Genomic DNA, 20,852 nt, shown 5'->3' on the forward strand with positions numbered 1-20,852 from the left:
GAATAGAAAAATCAATTTTATTGGTTTTCCTGATTGTTCAGCTACCATAAATGGCTTCTAAATACTTAGAACATAAAATGAAAAATTAGAATTAGTGGAAGGGTTAAATTAATCAATAACAGCAAACCCCTATCTCAAAAAAAGAAAATATCAACATCTCATTCATCTTTAAAATTAAACCAAATTTTATAAACAACCAAATTTGCTGTCTCCTAGACAGTCTCCTTTCTCAGCACAATGAACATACTCCATGCCAACAAGACACGTGATAGAGGATAAATCTAATCCTAATTGGATCACAGACTGCCTTAAAAAATATGCCAACAATTATAGGATCAGAAAGAACAGGGGGCATTCAACATTTATTATTCAAATAAAATGTGTTGTTTCAACACACAAAAAAAAAGAACTACGTACTTACATTTCAGGTCGCTTATGGGGAGAAAGTGCATCGGAACATTGAAATCTATACAAACCATCACAAGGGTTTCATCATTATTCATTTGACAAATCATTTAATTAAAATTCAAACAACTTCCGCAAAATATAGCAAAATATACATACCAAGCTTGTTAATCTTGACTGGTTCACTTCTCTTCTCCAACTCCCTTAGCCTCCTCCTTAAAGTCCTATTTCCGCTCTTCCCAAAATTGGCTAAACTTAACAAGCTTTCTCTTTCTCTTAACCCTATTAAACTCCCCATTTACATTTATATCCTAATCCTCCAGATCCGCTAATATCGATGTCCTTATAGCAGATAAATCAATCCCTAGCTTCGCCCTCCGAAACAATGAGATCTTCTGCTGAAATTTCTTCACGAAATTAATTTATGTGGGCATCAAGGACGGAAACGAATTGACCATTGGAGGTGTAGAGATAAGAAGAGTGTGACCATTGAAGGCTGCCATTTTGAGAAATGGGGTGGTTGAAGAAGAGAAAGGTTTCCTTTAGAGAAGATGAAGAGAGGGGCCGCGCAAACAATGAAAAAAAACATTAGGTTTTAGAACTTATATTTTATACTGTTACACACTCATTGTTTTTGCAACAACAACTGTTATTCAATGTTTTTTAAATATATTAAAAAATATACTAATAATAAAATAAGAAATATTTTTTAATATTTATTAAAATATATAAAAAAAATAGAAAATATAGTTTAAATACTCAATTTAATTTGCATGAAAAATAAAATGTTTTTATATTTATATTATTCATAATAAATAATTAAATGAATGTTAGTGTAATAATTTAATTATTTATAGGCTTAATATATATAAATCTATTTTAATTTTATGATTAGTCTACTAATTATTAATATTTAAAATCAAATATTAATTGAAATATAAAATATAATTTAAATAATTAATGTACTTACTTTTAATCAGCATAATAATTTTCTTTCGCAACGACCTCTTTTATAGCCAAAATATTTCAGTTTTACGCAACAACACTTTGTTGTTGCTGTAAAACACTTTGTTGTTGTTGTAAATGTATTCATTTACAGTAACAATATATAGTCGTTGTTGTAAATGCATTTACTTACAACAATAATATATAATCGTTGTTGTAAATTCTTTCATTTTCAGCAACAACACTATGTCATTGCTTTAATTTTGACATATACAGCAACAACATTTTGTCGTTACTATAAATTCTTTAATTTATAGCAACGAAATTATTGTTGCCAAAGTTGCTACTTATTTTTCACAAACCCCATACCTCGAATTTTTTGAAGGAGACTTATCTGAAATTAATGGCAACAAGCATTGGCAACGACATAAAGGTTTTCGTTGCTAAAGTTCATTTATAGCAACGCGTTTTTCTCTTGTTGCCAAAAATCAATTTTCTTGTAGTGGTTGTTGAGAGATTTTTATGCAACCAGGCTAGCATGAGCCCATTATAGTATTGAAAATGGAACCAAATTGAATTGTGGATTGAGTTTATGATTTGCTAGTCAACTTCTACGATTTACAACTCACAAGTCAACTTCTATAACTTTCTATAACAATTTCTTACCAAGCATAATAATAAATTTGTTTGCCTTCTAAATTATTTTGACTTGTTTAGAATTGCTATTTTCATGTTTGCCAATCACTTCTCCTGCACTATCTTTTCCCCTATTTCGTTATTCTCTTTCATTTTTTGTGTCATTCTTGCTTCGTTTCTTGTTTCTTGCTTGCCCGTACAACATAAAGGGGACCATCAAAGACAACTGATAATTAGTGATATGGAGATGATTACCAATAGACCAGCTTTTAGATAATCCTTGTATTTTGAATGACGAATGAAAAAATGTTCCATTATGTAATATGTGAAAAAAGAGAAACTCTGAACATCTTGGAAACTACTGTTTTATTTGAGATGCAATTGTGAAGATGGATGTATGAAGTTGGAAAATGATTTCTACTTATCACTTGCAATCTTAATTTTTCTACTTGACACATGATGTTGTAGTAGCTGGTGGTTATCTTGCTCGAGTTTTAGCATTCTGAGAATCGGAATAGCACATTTGATAATTGATTCGATAATTATAGATGAAATCTACTTTGAATTTTGATATGGGGCAGCGAAAACTATGAGTTTATGTGTTTTTAGATGTTTGGTTTAATACATGAAAGAATTTGATTATGAAGCTTGTATTTTATGTGAATGGTTTTTGGACTAAGAAATTATTTGTACCAGGTTGTAAAAAGGTTAATTGAATTGTTAAGAGTATGAAGAGTGTAAAAAAGGGCAAGAAGTACGAGAGGAGATTACACCAGATACTTAAACCTCACCCACCTACCTTAAATGATTATTCCGATGAAGATACAATTTCCCCGTCACTAAGTCAAGAAATGCCTACTTTAGATGCAAATCAAGGTAAAAAGATAACATTTTTTAATCATTTAACTTTTATTTTCCTATAATGGTGTATGATATTATATATGTTAAATTTTGTTTCATAGAGGGATGGAGACAAATTTTAAGAGGAAAGCAGGTACATGGTGCTGCTAACATTAATGAAACTAGAAATGCAGCTGCACAGACACCATCATCTATTGCGCCAATAAACGGTACATTATATTCAAGTTTTGATTTATTTTCTATGCTTGTATTTAATATGAATAAACTATTTATGATATCTAATAATTATTTTATTTTATCAATTAAGATTTAAGAAATAAAAGAATTACATCGGCTAGTCCTCATACACGTGCTACTATTGATGATGAAGGCGTGCATTCTTCGCTACGTCGATCTACTCTCGGTATAGTTGCGGTTATTATAATTTTCATTTATTGAGTTTCTTTATAAATGTTTTTAAGAATGTATAATAACTCTTTGTTTGTTACATAATATTAGACAAAAAGAGGCATAATTTAAATAACAATGCTGATAATGAACTGGTTACCGAGATGGGTGCTCGTCACTTGCAAGGTTCTGACAATCCACAATCTGATAATCCCATTGATAATTATGAATCCAACTATCCTTGTCCATCAGACACAGAGATAAGCCCTAAAAATTCTGAAACTTTTCGAGGTTTGTTTCATTTTTAATTTAACATTTTTTAGCGCTTCATACGAAAAATTAGAATATCTTCATTCTTTTTTTTAATTAAGTACTGTTGTTACTTATTTTTAGGGAGATCAGTTGGTGGTAGGGGACCATACAAAGGAATGGATCTCGAACAAACTTACCAATGGAAGGAAAAACAAATTAGTTGTTTTCATTCCACCCGGCAGATATTTTAGACCAATTGGGAAACACTCTAATAAATTATCATCATGGTTAGGATACTGCGCAAGAATCTATGGACCTCCAACTGAGCCTTGGGATGAAATTGAAAAGAAGCACAGGTCCCGTTTATGGGCTATGGTTCAGGTAAATATCATTTTATGTACGACCAATTTTAAAAAATTTTGTATAATTGTTAAATTTTATTAAATATTTCATGAAATTACATATTGTACACGACTATTTTGATGTTAGTACTGATAGCCCTGAAAAGTGGAAGAAGCGTGAAGAGTTAGGAAAGGTCGAGCACGACAGGCCAGAAATGAAAAGGGCTAAGTTTGAGTACTTTTGTTTCTTTCAGATGAAGACAGCATATCGCAGATGGAAACATAAATTACATAGCCAATATTGCAAGTATACTAATGATGATGAATGTTTGAAACATGTTCCTAAAGAACTATCTACAGATGCTTGGAAAGACATGCTTAAAGTTTTTGGAAGCAAAGATTTTTAGGTAAATATCTAATGTTTTGTTTCATTTATTATGTGATGGTTAGTATGTATTATTTTCAGTTTAAATCAATGTTTTCTTACACATTACTTGTAGGAACGGAGTTATATTAATTCAACTAATCGTGCTTCTCAAATAGTAGTTTCTTCAACTGGTCCAACCCCTTTTGCACAAGTAGAGTATAAAATGGTAAATATATAGGGCAACTCTTATCAATTATTTTTAAAAGTTTTGGCTAGTTCCTTTTAAGATGATTATACTATTAATGTTGAAGATGGATGAGGAATTAGGCGAATTGCCAAAGGCTTCTGATGTGTGGAAGGCCACTAATGGAATTATAGATGACCAAGGACAAAATACATTCCGTGATTCAGAATCAAGAAGGATTTATGTAAGTGATAGAACTTTTTAAGCAATTACATTAGTATACTTGTCAAACTAGATTAACCTTTGTTTCATAAGCTTATTTTATGTGTTTTTATTGATGTTGCAATTCTGATTTACAAATATAATCATCAAAACTCGTTGCTTTTCTTGTACTTGGTTGGCATGCCTGAAATGTTCTTATGACATTTTTAGATTCAGAATATAATCTTGTTACTTGGTCATTTATCAATGTCTTAAGCATGAGTATCCTAACCATTATAATTACCATTATGGTTTAGGTAATTATTGTTTTAGTATCAGAGAAACCAAAGTCTAATGTAGAACTCTGCATCTAAAGCATACTGGAGAACTAATGTACTAGTTTATATGGAATGTGCAGGTTGTGAACTTTACATAATGCTGAAATTTATTTTCTTAAATCTAAGGGACAAGGTACTAAAATAAGCCTATGATTTTTGGGAAAATTTATATGTGTAATATCAATAACGTGTCTCGTTCTGTTATCAAGCCCTAAATTAGTACTATTTTGTACATGGAGCCTAAATTTATGCTTCTCCAAAAACCATAGGCCTATTTTGGTACCTTATCCCTGAATCTAATTTCAAGTGAAATCTCTATTATATGTGATCTAATGTTTATGATTGAGTTATGAGACAATTGGTGATTGATTGGTCTATAACATTATATATGTTTGGGCTTCTTTTAGGTACTCTTTTTATGACTAAGTTTGTTTCATATCTTTATACTCGGTTTATTAAATTTCACTTATTTTAAGTAATGCATGAAGATATGAAAAGGGTTGAGGATCAACCAATAAATGATAATGAGTCTATTCCCACACCAGATCATGTGCTACAGCAGGTATTTGGAGTTAGATCGGGATATGTTCGTGGTAAGGGATTGGGATATAAAGCAAGTACTAGAGGAATGATGTCTAATGGTAAAAGTGATGAAGTTAATGCGCTTAAAAATGAGGTTGCAAGACTGACAGCTGAATTAAAGGCACAAGAAGGACATAGAAAGACGCAAGAAGAACAAGAGCTGGAGAGACATCTGGTTTTTGAATCGTATTGCAGAAGGATGAAAGTAATGTTAAAAGAAAACAGTTCAAGGAGTACACAAAATACTTTGGTAAGTATACTTAATTAAAACACAATATTGCTTTTGAACTATATAATAAACCATATTGTTAATTGGGTGTTTTTGTTCTTACAATTTTGTAGGAGGAAGAGATGCAAATGGACTTGTGAAGGTTATCAATTGATGGATTCATTAATTTTGAACTTGCTTGCTTTATTGATTAATATCACTAGTTTATTACTTTTCAACATTGATAGGGATGATGTTTTTGGTTTAGGATGGATTTTTAAATGTTTTGATTTCAATTTACATAAGGTTTTAGATTTTGAATTTAATAAATTGCATAGTGGACTGATGAAAGTATCAGAAAGTTGTTTAGTGGTTGCATATCGATATTGTGGGAATAAGAATGTGTTGTGTTTGCTAAGGAAGCTGGCTTGGCAGCAAAGCTACTGCTTACAATACAAAAAAAAAGTGGGTGTAATCCTGAGCTAAAATGGAGATCAGCCGAGCTATTGAAATTGTGTAGTGTAAATTATACAGCTATTTCTTGATTTGCAAGTGTAAGCTTACAAAAACGAATTTCAGTTTCCTGGCATTATAGACCACAGTATAAGTACATATATGTATGCTTCCAAATTTACTGATTATATACTTTCTATATATTAGCCATAACTATCCGATGATTAACCCGTTCCAGTAATTATCTTTACTTGTCACCATGAAGAGTGGCATAATTGTTGAACAAGGAAAAACCATTGCTGTCCTCTAATATTATTCTTCAACTTACCATCCATTGTCTGCTTTGAAAAGCAAGCTGTTTGTACAAGTAGTGAAATATAATAAGTAGCTTCACCTGTCAAGGCTGAATATCGTTAATCATTAGCTGAAAATTGGAGGCTTTGGCCTTCCCCATTTCATTAATTGATTTATAAGTCTCATCTATGGGTTTTAATATACTGTTTGAAGTTGAATTAAGTTGATTTTGGTGGCATGGACAGAGAGGGGACGATAGTTGAGTTGTGGATAAGTAGTCGAGTTTTTATCGAACTGAACACAAGCTGTTCAACTTTGACATGCTCATATTCGGATTCTCAGAAAATACACAAGCTCGAACTAAAAGTTGAACTCGGTTCGAGCCTAAATTCCTATTTACTAAAATTGTAATCAAGCTGGAGTTATTTATAAATAGGATAAGGTGCAAAAAATACACCTAACGTTTACGGTCAGGAGCAAATTTACCCTTAAAATCTACAATGATGCAATTATACTTTAACTTTGGCTGCTAAGAGTAATTTCACCCCTAACATTCGGCGAAATATTTTGAATTTTTTTTGTCCAACTCGTAAAATAGAAAGTATATTTTTTAATTTTTTTTCCAAATCTAATCATATGTTTATGACACTCACATGTATGAATGATGATCGAGAAGACAGTTAGATGAATTATTTCTAAAATTTTCCAAACTTGACAACTTTAGGGATAAAATTGCTCTTGGTTGCCAATGTCAGAGGTAAAATTGCATTATTTTAAACCTTAGCGGTAAAATTGATAAGAGTTGGATGTAAACGTTAGGGGACATTTTTGCACCTTATCCCTTTATAAATTGGACTGAATACTATCGATCTTTTATCAAGCCGAACGTCAAATCACTCATGAGCGGATCGAATAACAAATACAATTAATTGGAAAATTGTTTTAATAAATTAACAATAGAAATAAGGCATGAATAATTTTGGGTTTAATACAAAAAAAAAATGGATTGATCGGATATTTTGGAATCAAATTTTGAAGTGGGATTTATTTGAAATTCTGGTATTTAATAATGAGTTATATTTCATTTTTTTTTAAAATAAACCAAAAGGACATGGTTTGATTAGACACAGCGTTTCAATAAAACAAAATCAATTATAATGTAATCCCAAACTGCGAGCCCCTCTTTCATCCACATTTCTTACGCCAAAAATTGAGAAAACGCAATACCCTTGTCAGGCGATTCAGGCGAGACAACAGTAGCTACCGGAACCCAGCCTCGGTTGCTTCGCGTCGTCAACGTTCGTCCATAGACGTTAGATGATTGGTCTTTTTTTAATTTTTAAGTTTGTATCACTTGTTTTTTTAATCTGTCTTCTAATTTATTCATCTACATAATTGTGTGTTGGTTTATAGAATAAAACTACTTATTTTGTTTGAAGTTAATCTAAAATTTCATTGCATATGATTGCTTTGGGGATTTTAGGTCTTTTTGTGATTTGGTGGCCTTTTCATCACCAAGGTGTTTGTCAAAATACCTGACTGAGCCATATAAATAATACTTTCAGTTTAAAATTATGGAAACTGTGAACTAAGTTCCTACCTGTCTCAAAAACCAAGATCTTATCTTAGTATGCATCTTAATAGTAGTGGGTGAGGTTTGTATTTATGATTGGTTTGATGCTTAGATAAAAAAAAAAACTAAGAGACTACAAATAAAGTAGTTGTATGTATAAAGGCTGGACTATTTTAGCTAGGCAAGTAGGCTCTGTCTTATATAATGGTATTTCTAGTTAGCTAACTAAATGTAAAATGAGCCATGAAATGCAAAGATAAATTCACATGAAGCCCTTGATAGGTCAACTTCAAATATAAATCTGGTTTACATAAATTCCAGAGAAACTTTTTTTTCAAACTTTTTTTTCAAACTGTAAAAATGCAATTTGAGACATTGATGGAATGAGTAACTCTTTTTGCTCAATTTTTTGGTTTTTTGGTGCTTAGTTCTAATATCATATTTGACACTATGTGATTTAATTTCAGATTGGTTCATAAACGATATGAATATTGATAAGAGTTGGATGGCTCTTGCCAATAGAAAAGATCGTAGTTACATTGAAGGAGTTGAGACTTTTTTGAAGTATGCGTATAGATTTAAATTGTTGATCGACGTGATTCAATGTCCTTGCAAAAAATGTAGAAATGTTGTTTATAATGATGAATCTACGATTAGATTTCACTTGTTGAAATTTGGAATTATGACCACATATACAGTTTGGTATCTTCATGGGGAGTCTCCAAATGAAGAACGTGGTATCAATGAAGATCCGAATGACAATGATAATGATAATGATAATGAGTCGGATGATGATATGGTTGGATTGCTCAATGATATATATGGTGTTGATCATGATAGTTTAGTTGGTAATGATTGTGACAGTAATAGTATGCTAGGGGAACCTAAAGGGGATGCTGGTGAGTTTTATCGATTACTAAATGAAGCTAAGGAGAAATTGCATTCAGGATGTGAACTCTCGAAATTGGCTACTATTGTCAAGTTACTTCACATGAAGAGTTTTCACAGATGGACAAATAAATCTTTTGACGATTTACTTAGTTTATTAAGAGAGATAATACCAAATGGGAAACATACTATGCCTGAGTCATACAGTAGTGCAAAGAAATATATCCGTCGTTTGGGTCTTCATTATGAAAAATATGATGTCTGTCAAAATATGTGCACTTTATATTGGGGTCCATTTGCAAATGCAACATCTTGTCAAATATGTGGGTTGTCTAGGTGGAAGTCTGGTGACAATTCAAACGATAATAAGAAAATTCCACACAAGGTCTTACGATATTTCCCATTAAAACTAAGACTGCAGAGGTTGTTTATGTGTACAGAGATGGCATCAAACATGCGGTGGCATAAGGAAAAGAGGGTTGATGATGGAATTATGAGGCACCCTGCTGACAGTCCTGCATGGAAATCATTCGATGATCAACATGAAATTTTTTCAAGTGACCCTCGTAATGTTAGAATGGGTTTGGCAACTGATGGTTTTCAACCTTTTAGAAACATGAGCTCTCAACACAGCATTTGGCCTGTGATTCTAATACCTTATAACTTGCCTCCTTGGTTGTGCATGAAACAGTCAAACTTGATAATGTCGATGATTATACCGGTGAGCATAGTCCAGGAATGTGTATAGACATATTTTTGCAACCTCTAATTTCTGAATTGAAAGAGTTATGGGTTGATGGCGTGGAGACATATGATTCTCATAGTAAACAAAATTTTACATTACGTGCATCAATCATTTGGACTATCAATGACTTTCCGGCATATGCTGACTTATCGGGGTGGTCAACGAAAGGTTATAAGGCTTGCCCTATTTGCCATAAGCATACTAGTGCTGAATACCTTCGTGCTTCAAAGAAGTTATGCTATATGGATCATAGGAGATTTTTGCCTCCTAATCATAAATGGCGCAAAGACAGAAGGTCGTTTAATGGTTTAACAGAGATGAGAAAGAGGCCAACACCTTTATCAGGTCTGGATGTGTTAAAGGAATTCGACAATTTCACTCAATTGCCATTCAATAAAGGCATCAAAAGGAAATACGATGCTTCAAATAGTTTTGAGAATTGGAGAAAAAAGAGTATATTTTTTGAGTTGCCTTATTGGAAGACACTTCTTATTCTCCATAATTTAGATGTCATGCATATCGAGAAGAATGTGTGTGATAATGTGTTGGGGACTCTGATGAAGATCAAAGGAAAAACTAAAGATACACTAAACAGTCGAAAGGACATGGTTAACATGGGTATCAGGCATGGACTTCACCCGACCGTGGTTGGAGATAAAGTACGTGTCCCAATTGCGCGTTATGTGCTTTCTGAAAATGACAAACTGGCTTTATGTAAGATGCTGGCTGAGTTGAAGACACCAAATGGATATTTATCAAATATATCTAGGTGTATTAACATTAAGGAACGTAAAATTTCTGGCATGAAAAGTCACGACTGTCATGTGTTCCTACAGAAGCTTCTTCCGATAGCCATTAGAGGGTTCCTACCAAAAGATGTTGTTGAGCCACTTATTGAGTTGAGTGCATTCTTTCGTGATTTATGTAGTAAGAGCTTGGAAATGTCTGAATTGGATCGTCTTGAGAAGCAGATTCCGTTAATTTTATGTAAATTAGAGAAAAAATTTCCACCTTCATTTTTTGATGTCATGGTGCATTTAGTTATCCACTTAGCATCTGAGGCAAAAATTGCGGGACCTGTCCAATATCGGTGGATGTATTTTGTTGAGAGAGACTTGCATACGAAAAAACTAAACGTCCGGAATAAAGCAAAACCTGAGGGATCAATAGCAGAAGCATATATTGCCTATGAATGCTTAACTTTCTGTTCAAGATATTTGGTAGGAATTGACACGATCTTCAATCAGAATCCTAGGAATTTTGATGGGATCGATCAAAATGCAAATGGTATTGAGTTGGCAATATTTAGAAAAGCTGGACGACCATTAGGTAAAGATGATTTCAAATTGCTAACTGATGATTGGAAACACAAGGCACATCTTTACATCCTCAACAACTGTGAAGAAGTGTGGCCATATGGCGAGTAAGTACCATATTTTATATTCTAATAAATTATTATATTTTGTTTTTTTTTATCTATTTATTCTTTATAATTTGCAATTGGTACAGGAAGTACAAAAATTCATTGCCAAATATGAGTACTAGAGCGTTCAGGAAACGTTACAATGCAGAATTTCCAAAATGGTTCCAGGATCATGTATGTGAATATATGTATGGATTATTATAATTTGCTTGAGGTTATGTCTCATTATTAGTCTATTTTTTTAATAAATTACATTTATATTATTGATGAACTTGCAGGTTTATGAATTAAATGAACATGATGTTGTTTCTAAGGATCTTATGAATCTTGCTTTTGGTCCATACCCACGCTACAAGAGTTACTCGGGTCATATTGTGAATGGCTATCGGTTTCATACTGTAAATCGTCAAATGAATCGCAAGAGTCAACATTCAGGAGTCTTGTCTAGGGGTGATGATAGTTCTTGTGATAAAGAGTATTATGGGAATTTGATAGATGTTTGGGAGATCCAGTACTCAGGAATGAATTGTGTTTACTTATTCAAATGTGAATGGTTTGATGTGAGCCATAAAGGAAGTGGATATATAGTAGATGATTTCTCAATCACAAGTGTCAAGGCCAATGGTCGATTAAAAACAGATGAGCCATTTATTTTAGCTTCTCAAGCTAAATAAGTCTTTTATGTTCAAGATCCCAAAAAAATAAATTGGCTTATTGTGGTGAAAAATCATCCTAGGGACATATATAAATTGCCTTTTCAATCACTAGAGGATATTTCTGAGAAAAATGAAGATGGTGATGTTTTTCAAGAAGAGGAGATCACCGCTGATTTTCATGCAACAAGACCCATAGACGAAGATGAAGCAATGGAGAATGAGGTTGGTTTTGGTTTTGAAGAAATACCTCTTCCAATTGGTAATCAAGCAGAAGAAACAATTCCAATTAATATTAATGATTGTGATGATGATGATGATGATGGTTGCAATCAACTTGAAACCGACGAAGAAGTTAGTGGTGATGAAGAGATTAACGTGATCAATGATGACGATGATGATGATTGAAGGGGACAAAACATGACACTACTTTAAAGGGGAATAGAACATGATTGGTTGGTCCGAAGGTACTAATTTTGATTCTTATTTGCTGCACAATCTTGAAATTTTGATTAATTACTGATGAAGTTCAATTATCATTTTCTATTTTAGAACACAGTGTTGCATATATTTGTAAACTAAATTAAAAGAAAAGAATGTTTAGAATAGGTTACCTATGTTAAAAAAAATAGTAGGTTACCTCTTTTAGTCCTCAATTAGATGTTGCATAAATAGAGAATTTGAATTTTAGACAAGTGTTTTGAGTATTAGAAATTTGATTCAGATTCTTGTTGTAGAATAGTCTTTTGTTTTTAGATTTCATATGCATGGGATTAGAATTTGTACGCCTAAACTTTTTTTACTATAATTTGAATGCAAGAATCTTTTGAATTTACCTAGAAATTAGAATTTCATATGCATAATTTAGTGGACTAGCTAACTTGCATGAAATTATTTTGAGCAGGAAAAGATTAACGGTCCAAGAAGAAAGCAAGGAACTACTACTGAGAGGATTTATCTATGATGAGCTGGTGTTGTAGGTTAGTTTCTGTGTATATAAATTGATGTCATTGTCTAACCATAGAACGTATCATGGGATATTAAACTAGAGCTGGAAATGCAATTTTATGCTTTTAACCTTTTGATGCTGAAGGGTATTTACATGGTTAATTTATGTGTTATCTGATGCTTGAATTAGAATATAGCTGTAATATTCATGTTATATTACAAGAATAAGCAGTTTGGGACTGGACCGGTGAAAAAGAAAACAGCTACAGTTTTTATCCTTTCATGGATGAAGACAATGATCAGGAAGAACTAGCCACAGTCGCAGCCACAACACCAGCAACCAGTTCGACATCAGCAAGCTCATCCAGTTCGAGTTCGTCCTCGAATGATGGAGACAGTTCAGATGAACATCCGCCCGGAAAGCCAAAAAAATTCATACCTATTAAAGATCTCTATGATGTAACAAGAAATCTCGATGATGAATTAACTCTTTATTGTCATTTTGTTAATGATGAACCAACAGATCCAGAAGAAGCAATGAAAGATGAAAATTGGAGAAAAGCCATGGAAGAGGAGATTCATTCGATCGAGAAAAATAAAACATGGGAGCTGACATCACTTCCGGCCGGTCAAAAACCCACTGGAGTTAAATGGGTGTTCAAAGCAAAGAAAGATGCAAACAGTGAAATCGTCCGACATAAAGCAAGACTGGTGGTAAAAGGGTTCAGTCAACGACCCGGAATTGACTACAATGAAGTTTTTGCTCCTGTTGCCAGAATGGAGAGTATCAGACTGGTAATTTCTGTAGCTGCTCAACGCGGGTGGAGAATCCATCAAATGGACGTGAAATCCGCATTTCTCAACGGATATTTCGAAGAGGAAATTTATATCCAGCAACCACCTGGTTATGTTGTGAAAGGTCAAGAAAATAAAGTGCTAAAATTGAAAAAGGCACTTTATGGTCTCAAGCAAGCACCACGAGCCTGGAACAGTCGCATTGACAAATATTTTCAAGAAAATGGTTTTGTCAAATGTCCACATGAATATGCCCTGTATGCAAAGGTGAAAAATGGAGATATGTTACTTGTTTGTTTGTATCTGGATGATCTCATTTTTACAGGGAACAATCCTAAGATGTTTGAAGAGTTCAAGAAGACAATGGCTCGTGAGTTCGAGATGAATGACATTGGTCTAATGTCATATTATCTTGGCATTGAAGTGAAGCAGAATGACGATGGAATTTTTATTTCTCAAAGTGGTTTTGTGAAGGAGATCTTAAAGAAGTTCAAGATGGAAAATTGTAATTCCGTCAGCACGCCAGTCGAATGTGGAATCAGGTTGACAAAAGATGAAGATGGAGACAGAGTCAACCCGACATTATTTCGAAGCTTGGTCGGAAGTCTCAGATACTTGACATGTACGAGACCAGATATTCTTTATGCAGTCGGCTTAATAAGTCGATACATGGAAGCTCCAAAGGTGTCACATTGGAATGCAGCAAAAAGAATTCTCCGTTACGTAAAAGGTACAACTAATTTGGAATTACTTTATTCAAAAACTGACGATTTCAAATTAGTTGGATTCTGTGATAGTGATTGGGCCGGTGACAAGGATGACCGAAAAAGTACAACTGGTTTTGTATTTTTTCTAGGTGATACTGCATTTACGTGGAGTTCGAAGAAGCAGGCGATTGTGACGTTGTCAACCTACGAAGCTGAATATGTTGCTGCAACCTCATGTGTGTGTCATGCGATTTGGCTCGGAAAATTGCTAGAAGAATTTCAGATGACTTAAAATGAGTCGACGGAGATTTTTATCGATAATAAATCTGCACTGGCATTAGCGAAAAATCCCGTATTTCATTATCGAAGTAAGCACATTGATACGAGGTATCATTTTATTCGGGAGTGCATTGAGCAAAAGGAGGTAACACTGAAGTAAGTGAAGACGCAAGATCAGATTGAAGATATTTTCACGAAGCCGCTGAAGTATGATGTGTTCAGTCATTTGAGAGCTCAATTGGGAGTCACGGAAATTTAAGTTTACGGGGGCATGTTGAAATAATAAACTAATTTTCCTTAATATTAATTTGGCAATATGAATCAACAATGGTTTCTTTGAATAAAAAATAACAATTAAATGATCATGGTGAGACAAGAGTTAGTGGGTGAAGTGATAAAAAAAAGAAGATAAGGTTGTTGACATATGAAGACAAGTTGATAGTCAAAATTTCATATTTGATTGTAATTGAATAAGTGGAGCAAAATAGACTAGGAAGAATTGGTTTTTATTTAGGCCACGTTTATGGCTAGAATTAGTTTATAGTTTTGTGGCAAAGATTCAATTTGATACTCTATAAATAGAGTTTGTATTTGGAATTGTCATTTTGAGTACAAAAAATAAAAAGAGTTGAGTGCTAAAATAGAGAGTTTTTTGTGTCATTTTTTCATAATTATTATCATCCAAATTATAAAAATATTCCTTCAAAATTACAATTTAATCCTTCATAAATTACAATTTTAGTCTCTCTACTTCAACAGATGAGACACAATACAACTACACCTGCATAAAGAAAACAAAGTGTGTGGTGGGTCTTGTCCGCCGTGCAATGACCCACCCTGTGTATATGTCATGGGCAGTGGCGAATACAGGATTACTCGGTTGGGGGAGCCGATTTTACCCGTGCATTCGGGATTTTTTTTTTTTTTTTTGCTAAATCGAACTTGCTTAATTTTTTTTTTTGTATATATGCGTGTTATAATTTGAATGGTCAAGAACCAATTTTAAGTATTAATGTACAATTTCTCAAAACTAAGCTAGATTTCGTTTAATAGTTCTAACATGTAAAAAAAAATTGATTTAGAGATGGCTGAACATGTAAAAAAAATTGATTTAAGGAGGCCTAAGAGGAAAAAAATAGAAATTTGGATTTATGAAGCCGGGCCAAAAAAATTAGAAATTTGGATTTAGGGAGTACCTAATAGGTCCAAAATATTACAATTTTGAATTTTGGACAAGCCTAACACGTAATGTGATATATTTAATTTTTTTATTACTTCAATGAAGTTTCTAAAAAAATTATAACATTTTTACATTTTTCTATTTTTACCTTTAAAATTTTATAATTTAATTTAGAAATTAAGTTGTTTGAGTCTCAAAAATAAGAAATTAATTTTTTTAATGGAAAAGATATAGTAAAAATAAGTTCAAAAGTGTTATGAAAATTAATTAATAATGATAACATAGTTTTATAATTATTAAAAAATAAAATTTAAATAAATAAATAATTTCTAAAATAAATTGAGGTTAGGGGGAATTGAACCTAGGACCTTCTAAAAAGAAGCAAATGTTTTTAACCATCTCATCTACCTTTAAACAATGAAATATTACTAAATAGAGTTTATATAGACTAATATTTGGAGTGGCCGAAACTATTCATTACCATGGTAGTTCCGGTGGCCGGAGGGGCCCGGCCCCCCTTTCTCCGCCCCTGGTCATGGGTAACATTGATATATGCTATTAATGGGATTGCGTACTTTAGGTTTGCAAAAGCAACTCAACCACGTTTTGATTTATAAATTAGCATCTCCTCTATTTTCTTATGTTGGTAGAAGGATCATCAAGTGATAGTCATGAACTCATACAAAATTATTTTCATGATTCCAAACAAAAAGATATTGGAGGTAAACGTTTACCTTTTTTTTCCCTGTTTATAATCTACTTAGAATAGGAAGAAAAGAAGTTTATTTCACTTATGATCTTGATACTTGTTTTATACCGGAGATATTTGCATAACCAATCAATGCCAGAGGTTTGTAGTTGAATTTTTTTATTCAATTTTATGCAACTTGAAACTGTGAAAAATTGTTAACCATGTTTAAAAATGTGACTGGTTTGATTGATATTGTAGGATGACCTGCTATGGGGTGTGGCTGGCTGTTTAGACCTACAAATAAAATGTATTACTATAATATGTTGAAATCAATTGGAAGTACCCGACCTTTTTAGTTGGGACGATAAGTATGCTGGTTTATCAAGGGTATGTAGATATGTTCTATAATATCTATTTAGAATCATGGGTGGAGTGACAGAAGTCACGGATTGTTGACTACTCCAAATTTGGTACGAAGAAGAAGATGAGTACACCCACAGTATAATATATTTTGATTTGGTGAAAAAAGTCTGGATTATATGAATTTGCCTTCAAAAAGTTTGGATTATTCAATTGTGATTAATTACAAGGAGTTTATAGCAATTACGGGTGAAAACTCTGAACCTCAGTAAGAGCTATGAGTACTCGAAGACCACTGTGGGTTGAAAAGTTTATGGAACAAAATTTCATGTTTTGATTTTATTTCCCTTCTCCTCCCTGTCTTCTTGAGCTTTACGTCCAATGGAGAAACTTTGGTTCAGACAGGGAATGATCGACTTGGCAAATACGACACAAAAGATGGTAGCTTGAAGAAGACAGGGAGGAGAGGGGAAATAAAATCAAAACATGAAATTTTGTTCCACAAGCTTTTCAATCCAAAGTGGTCTTGGAGTACCCATAACTCATTCTTGGATTCAGAATTTTCCACTCTAATTGCTATAGACTCCTTGTAAATTCATAACAACTGAACAATCCAAACTCTTTGAAGGCAAATTCATATAATCGACTTTCTTCTGCCAAATCAAAATACATTATACAGTCAGTGTACTAATGGGATTATTGTTGGACATAGAAATTTGCAATGGCATTGGTCTTAAGTTGTTGGATGTAGAACAACATTTGCAGCAGAAGCCACAATATGATATCAGCTGTGTACAGGGTTTTCTTTTGTCTATCCGTCCTTGAGTCTTATTTAACCAATTAATATACAAGGATTCACTAAAGGGCTTGTTGGTAAGAAAATACTTTCTGCAATGATCACTGGTGAAAAATTCCCAGATTTTGTGATGTGCATTGGGAATGACAGATCCGATGAAGACATGCTGAAAAGCATATCGAAAACAGCTTCGAGGTTGTTATATTCTTCAGCTCTTGAGATCTTTGTATGCAGTGTTGGACAAAAACCAAGCAAGACTAGGTACTATCTAGATGATACTGCTGATGTACTCCCATTGCTTCAAAGTTTGGCAACTCGGTCAAGTTCAAAACTGAGGTGCAACATAGAAGAGCAAGTGTCTTAAGACATTGACCTTTAAAAAGGTATAAACGGTTGCCTTTTAGTCAACATAAATACAGGGTAAAGAAAGTAAACTGCCCAAAGAAGAATGACGATTTTTATTAATTATGATGTTTATTTTGGTAATTGAGTTAATTTAAAAAGATGATGAAAGACATTGATTCATAGTGTGAATCTAGAAATGGTTTTTTAGAAAATGAATATGTTATAGTCATCATATGCACAAGCTTGTGTTCAATTTCCAATTCCAAATGTTCATTGCTTTTATGTTGTGAAAATTATGAACATTGGAACAGTCTTGTGAATTATATGCTTCTCTAGATGTTTGTTTCTGTAAGGAGGAAATTTCTTTATTGCAATGTTGCTAATAGTCATTTGGACACATTGGAATAGAAACGGATAGGATTGTCACATTGGAATAAAAAGTTTAATACATATAATTACACATTTAAACTAGTTTTTATTTTATTGTTTGGCATATGAGCTTATACATCGACCTATCACACTCTAAATTTGTCAATGTTGGACCTGCAACACCCTTATTTGATGATTTAGAAATCTTCAAAGTTGACATGACACCGTCGAATCAAATTTCTACTGCCATGTCAGCAAATTTGAAGGTTCAAAATTGATAAGTTCAAATGTATGATATGTTCAAATATAAATTCAAGGTTTCAAACCCTTAAAAGTGAACAATTTTTTATCAATTTTTTTAATCTAAATTTTATTTTCCTTTACCAAAACTTTCATGTTCCAATTAATAAAAGGATAGATATTAAATTTAACCTCAAAGTTTTAAGTGGACCGTAGACTTTGAACATATGCAATCATGCAAATTTGCCCTAACAAGCAAGATCGATTTTAGGCATATGTTATCAAAAATTAGAAAAAACTGGTCTGGCCGGTATTTAACTGTCACTTCAGAACTTCCAAATATCAATTATGTTAAAGATATTTAATATATTACTAATAAAATTATAAAAATTCTGTTCAAAATACTAAAAACTAAATATGCTATAAATAAGTTAATCACAATTTTTTTTTATTGAACTATATTTTATTGTGTTATTAATATAGTTATAAAAAACCAATAAAAAAATGTACGAAACTGCTTCAATTTATTGACAAACTTGTTTGAAAAGTCCGATGTGACAACGCAGCCCCTGAACTTGTCACTTTTAGTCATTTTGCCCCCTGAACTTACGGAACGACCTATTTGCCCCCTCAACTATTTAAAAGTGGTATTAGTAACCTCCTATTTTCATTATAACTGAAACAAAATGAAGTTCCAACATTAGTACAAGTGTTCATGAAAATATTAGAACCAGTCTGCATATATGTAACCTCGTTTGTAGCTTGTTTTAGTAGTACACAACCCTATATGCAATTTCTACAAGAAAACTTTGTATATTAGCCTCATTTGCACCTTGTTTTAGTAGTGCACCAACTCTTTTTATTATGGTATTAGTGTTTGCAATGAGAATATATCATAATTGTTTCCGTTATAATGAAAACAGATGATTGTTAATACCAATTTTAAATAGTTGAAGGGGCAAATGGAAAGTCCCGTAAGTTCGGGAGGGAAAATGATTAAAAGTGACAAGTTTAGGTGGGTTTCGTATGGTTTAGGCTATTAAACAACAATCAAACCCGTTTTTTCAAATTTTCGATAGCGCATGGCTAAAATTGATCTTGTTTAGAAACGTTAGGGTTAAATTTACACTATTTCATAAGTTAGGTCTAAATTTGTATTTCGGTTGAAACATTAGAGTTAAATTTAGTCCTTATCCGATTTATAAATTTTAGCCCAATTGAGCAACTCGCTTGGTTTTGGCTTTTTACATTCTAATGGTTAGCTACTATTGACAAATTACAAATTAGTCCTTTTATAAGACAATTAGAGTTGCTCAGAGTAAGGTGAAATTGGTTCTAAAAGTTCTATAGAAAGTGGACTTAGTGTAATTAAAAAATGGGATAAGAATCGAATTTGACTCTAACGTTTTCGGTGGAGTGCATATTTAGTCCTAACATATGAAGCAGTGAAAATTTAACCCTAATTTTTTAAGAATGATTAATCTTAGTGTTACGTTACCAAAAATTTGAAAAAGTTGATTTGAATATTGTTGAAGGGTGCCATTCGACTTTACAAAACATCAATTTTTTTATGTTAAGACTAAATCTACATTTTAATACGTTAGGTTAAACTTGAACTTATCTTTAATAAATAGATTTTAAAAATTAAAGAAATACAAAAAAAAAATCAAAAGTTGATAAGATTGACAGATGAAGCTGAGGTGTAAATATACTAAATTACCAATTGAAGACCTCACACAATATGAATACACCTACATAAGCAGCCCTTTTTGGTTCTTAGTAAGAACTTCTTACATTTTGAGGGGTGGATTTCTCTCTCCTGCGATGACCTACCCATCCTTCTGGCCGAAAACAATGAAGCAACTGTGTATATGTCATCGGTGTTGGACATTGATATCTCAAGATGGAATTGGTGGGATGGCATTTATGTTTAAAAACTGCATTCATAAATCAGCATCTCGTCTATCTTTCTTAAGTGGTAGAAGGACCATCAAATGATAGTCATGAACCCATACAAAATTTGGATGTTATTTATGTGGGATCCTTGAAGGTTGACAGTTGTGTAAAGGGCTTGTGGCAGAGAAACGCAGGGAGTCACTAAAGGGTTTGTAGCAGAGAAAATAATTTCTGCAATAATCAGTGATGAAAGATTAGAAGATATGTTCATTGACAGCATATGGAAAACAGCTTCGAGTTTGTTATAATCTTCAGCTCCTGAGATCTTTGTATGCAGTGTTGGACAAAAACCAAGGAATGCTAGGTACTATCTAGAAGATAATGCCGATGCACTGCTATTGCTTCAAAGTTTGGCATCCCCTTCAAGTTCGAAAACAAGGTGCAACACAGAAGAGCAAGTATCTTTCCACATTGGCATTTAAAAAGGGATAAATGGTTGCCTTTTAGTTG

The 20,852-nt window shown here is 32.8% G+C and overlaps 1 protein-coding gene and 1 long non-coding RNA gene across 2 annotated transcripts; both read left to right on the forward strand.

Moving 5' to 3' along the window:
* Window positions 1–2,797: 2,797 nt before the first annotated feature.
* Window positions 2,798–3,862, forward strand: LOC136201110 (uncharacterized). The gene is made up of 5 exons (XM_065991689.1): window positions 2,798–2,862; window positions 2,949–3,056; window positions 3,155–3,250; window positions 3,346–3,525; window positions 3,628–3,862. The coding sequence occupies exons 1-5, from the start codon at window positions 2,838–2,840 to the stop codon at window positions 3,735–3,737; spliced, it is 519 nt and encodes a 172-aa protein (XP_065847761.1). The 5' UTR covers window positions 2,798–2,837; the 3' UTR covers window positions 3,738–3,862.
* A 292-nt stretch (window positions 3,863–4,154) lies between these two features.
* LOC136234952 (uncharacterized) lies at window positions 4,155–4,596 on the forward strand. Its single transcript, XR_010691567.1, has 3 exons — window positions 4,155–4,234; window positions 4,328–4,420; window positions 4,506–4,596. It is a non-coding gene; the product is annotated as an uncharacterized lncRNA (long non-coding RNA).
* Window positions 4,597–20,852: the final 16,256 nt, after the last annotated feature.

The sequence above is a fragment of the Euphorbia lathyris genome, chromosome 7 (assembly GCF_963576675.1).
Source record: "Euphorbia lathyris chromosome 7, ddEupLath1.1, whole genome shotgun sequence".
NCBI classification, from domain to species: Eukaryota; Viridiplantae; Streptophyta; class Magnoliopsida; order Malpighiales; family Euphorbiaceae; genus Euphorbia; species Euphorbia lathyris.

Excerpts from the sequence above, each read along its gene's own strand:
- LOC136201110 (XM_065991689.1), top strand. The coding sequence starts at position 2,838 with ATGCCTACTTTAGATGCAAATCAAG. Across the intron at positions 3,057-3,154 it reads ATCTATTGCGCCAATAAACG|ATTTAAGAAATAAAAGAATT; the intron begins GTACATTATATT and ends TTATCAATTAAG. Across the intron at positions 3,251-3,345 it reads GCTACGTCGATCTACTCTCG|ACAAAAAGAGGCATAATTTA; the intron begins GTATAGTTGCGG and ends ACATAATATTAG.